This window comes from Nicotiana tomentosiformis, chromosome 10 (assembly GCF_000390325.3).
Source record: "Nicotiana tomentosiformis chromosome 10, ASM39032v3, whole genome shotgun sequence".
Classification (NCBI taxonomy): domain Eukaryota; kingdom Viridiplantae; phylum Streptophyta; class Magnoliopsida; order Solanales; family Solanaceae; genus Nicotiana; species Nicotiana tomentosiformis.
In genome coordinates, this window is record NC_090821.1 from 43,710,874 (window position 1) to 43,713,319 (window position 2,446).

A 2,446-nucleotide genomic window follows, 5' to 3' on the forward strand; every position below is an offset into this window, starting at 1 on the left:
AGGAGGAGGTTCCAGCTCAGACTGTACCCGTCGGACCAGCTCAGGTTCCGAAGGGGTTCATAGACATTCTAGTACTTCAGGATGCTCTAGTCTGTTTGGTGGGCCTTATGGAGAGTCTGGCCCAGACCGGTACATTCCCGGTGGCACCAGCCATCTCTCGGGCTGGGAGAGGAACACAGAATCCCGCTACTCACACCCCGGAGCAGGTGGCTCCCCAGTATCAGACTCCATCAGCCCCGCCAGATGGGATAGTTTAGCCGGTTATTGCGGCATAGGCCGGTGATAGACCCGCTATGTCTTCTGAGGCCCTATTGAGGTTGGATAAGTTTACCAAGATCTTCCATATTCACTTTAGTGGTGCATCTTCTTGGACCCACAGGATTACCTGGACCGTTGCCATGAGGTGTTGCGCAACATGGGTATAGTTGAGAACAATGGGGTCGATTTTGCAAAATTTCAGATGATTGATTCTGTCAAGAGGTGGTGGAGAGATTATATGTTGACTAGACCAGCTAGGTCACCTGCACTGACCTGGGATCTGTTCTCACAACTATTTCTAGAGATGTTCATTTAGAGAGGAGTACCGCAGATAGTTTGAGCGTCTTCAGTAGGGTAGTATGACTGTTACCCAGTACGAGGCTAGATTTGTGGACCTAGCTCCTAATGCCACTATCTTGCCTCCTACTGAGAGGGAGAGAGTGAGGAGATTTATTGATGGGCTCACTTTCACTGTTAGGATACAGATGGCCAAGGAGACCAGAAGTGATATTTCTTTCCAGACGGCCGTAGATATTGCTAGACGGATCGAGATGGTTCGTGCTCAGGAGAGGGGGGCGGTGTCTGATAAGAGGCCTCGTCATTCTGGTAGTTTCAGTGGCGCCTCATCTAGAGGTAGGGATACCTTTGGTAGAGACCATCCTCCCAGGCCATTTCAGTCAGCGCTTTAGGCATCTCACAGTGCTTCAGGGAGTCGTGGTCCTTATGTACCTTATTTTGGGCAGCCAACCTATAGTGCACCATCAGCTCCTATCAGTGCGCCTCTGATTCAGAGATATCACCGTGGTTATCTGGCCCGTTCGAGTCAACTTCAGCAACCATAGCAGCATGATTGGTGTTTTGAGAGTGGAGGTACTGGTCATATTAGGAGGTTTTGTCCGAGATTGTTGGGCGGCATACCATAGCAGAGTTCTCGTGCTATGGTTCCAGCACTGGTTTCTCCACCGCCCGCTCATCCAACTAGAGGCAGGGGCCAGGCAGTCAGAGATGGAGGTAAGGCCGTTAGAGGTAGAGGTCAGGTCGTTAGAGGTAGTGGCCAGCCAGCTAGAGGGCATCCCAGAGACGTAGTTAAGAGTGGTAGGGCCCAGCCCCGATGTTATGATTTCCCAGCTAGGCTTGAGGCCGAGTCATTTAACGTCGTTATCACATGTATTGTTCCAGTTTGCCATAGAGATGCTTCAGTTCTATTTGATCCGGGCTCTACTTATTCCTACGTGTCATCCTATTTTTCTTCATATCCGGTTGTGCCTCGTGATTCTTTGAGTGCTCCTATGTATGTGTCCATTCTTGTGGGAGATTCTATTATTGTGGATCGTTCTATTACTCAGGTGTGATTACCTTTGGGAGTCTTGAGACTAATGTAGATCTTTTACTTCTTGATATGGTAGATTTTGATGTTATTTTGGGTATGGATTGGCTGTCACCTTATCATGCTATATTGGATTGTCACGCCATGACGATGACCTTAGCCATGCTGGGGTTGCCTCGATTAATGTGGAGAGGGACTCATGTCCATTCTACCAACAGGTTTATTTCCTATGAGAAGGCTCGACGTATGGTCGAGAAGGGATGTTTAGCATATTTTGCCTATGTTTGTAATTCGAGTGCGGAGGTTCCTTCCATGGATTCAGTACCAGTTGTGCATGAGTTTCTAGAGGTGTTTCTTGCAGATCTGCTGATGATGCCACCCAACAGAGATACTGACTTGTGTATTGATTTGGCACTCAGCCCATTTCTATTCTACCATACCGTATGGTCCTACCAGAGTTGAAAGAATTAAAGGAGCAGTTGTAATATTTGCTTGATAAGGGATTCATTAAGCCTAGTATCTCACCCTGGGGTGCACTCGTATTGTTAATAAGGAAGAAAGATGAGGATGTGTATAGATTATCGATAGTTGAACAAGGTCATTATCAAGAACACGTATCTATTGTCGAGGATTGCTGACTTATTTGATCAGCATCAGGGTGTCAAAGTGTTTTCGAATATTGATTTGCGGTCTGGCTACCATCAGTTGAAGATTAGGGCATCCGATGTCCATAAGATAGCTTTTCGGACTCGGTATAGGCATTATGAGTTCCTAGTGATGTTATTTGGGTTGACAAATGCCCCAACAACATTTATGAATTTGATGAACCTGGTGTTCAAGCCCTATTTGGATTCTTTTGTG

The 2,446-nt window shown here is 46.9% G+C and overlaps 1 protein-coding gene across 1 annotated transcript; it reads left to right on the forward strand.

Annotated features, from left to right (window-relative positions):
- Nucleotides 1-617: 617 nt before the first annotated feature.
- LOC138900090 (uncharacterized) lies at nucleotides 618-947 on the forward strand. Its single transcript, XM_070186797.1, has one exon. It carries the CDS (start codon nucleotides 618-620, stop codon nucleotides 945-947), a length of 330 nt encoding a protein of 109 aa, XP_070042898.1.
- Nucleotides 948-2,446: the final 1,499 nt, after the last annotated feature.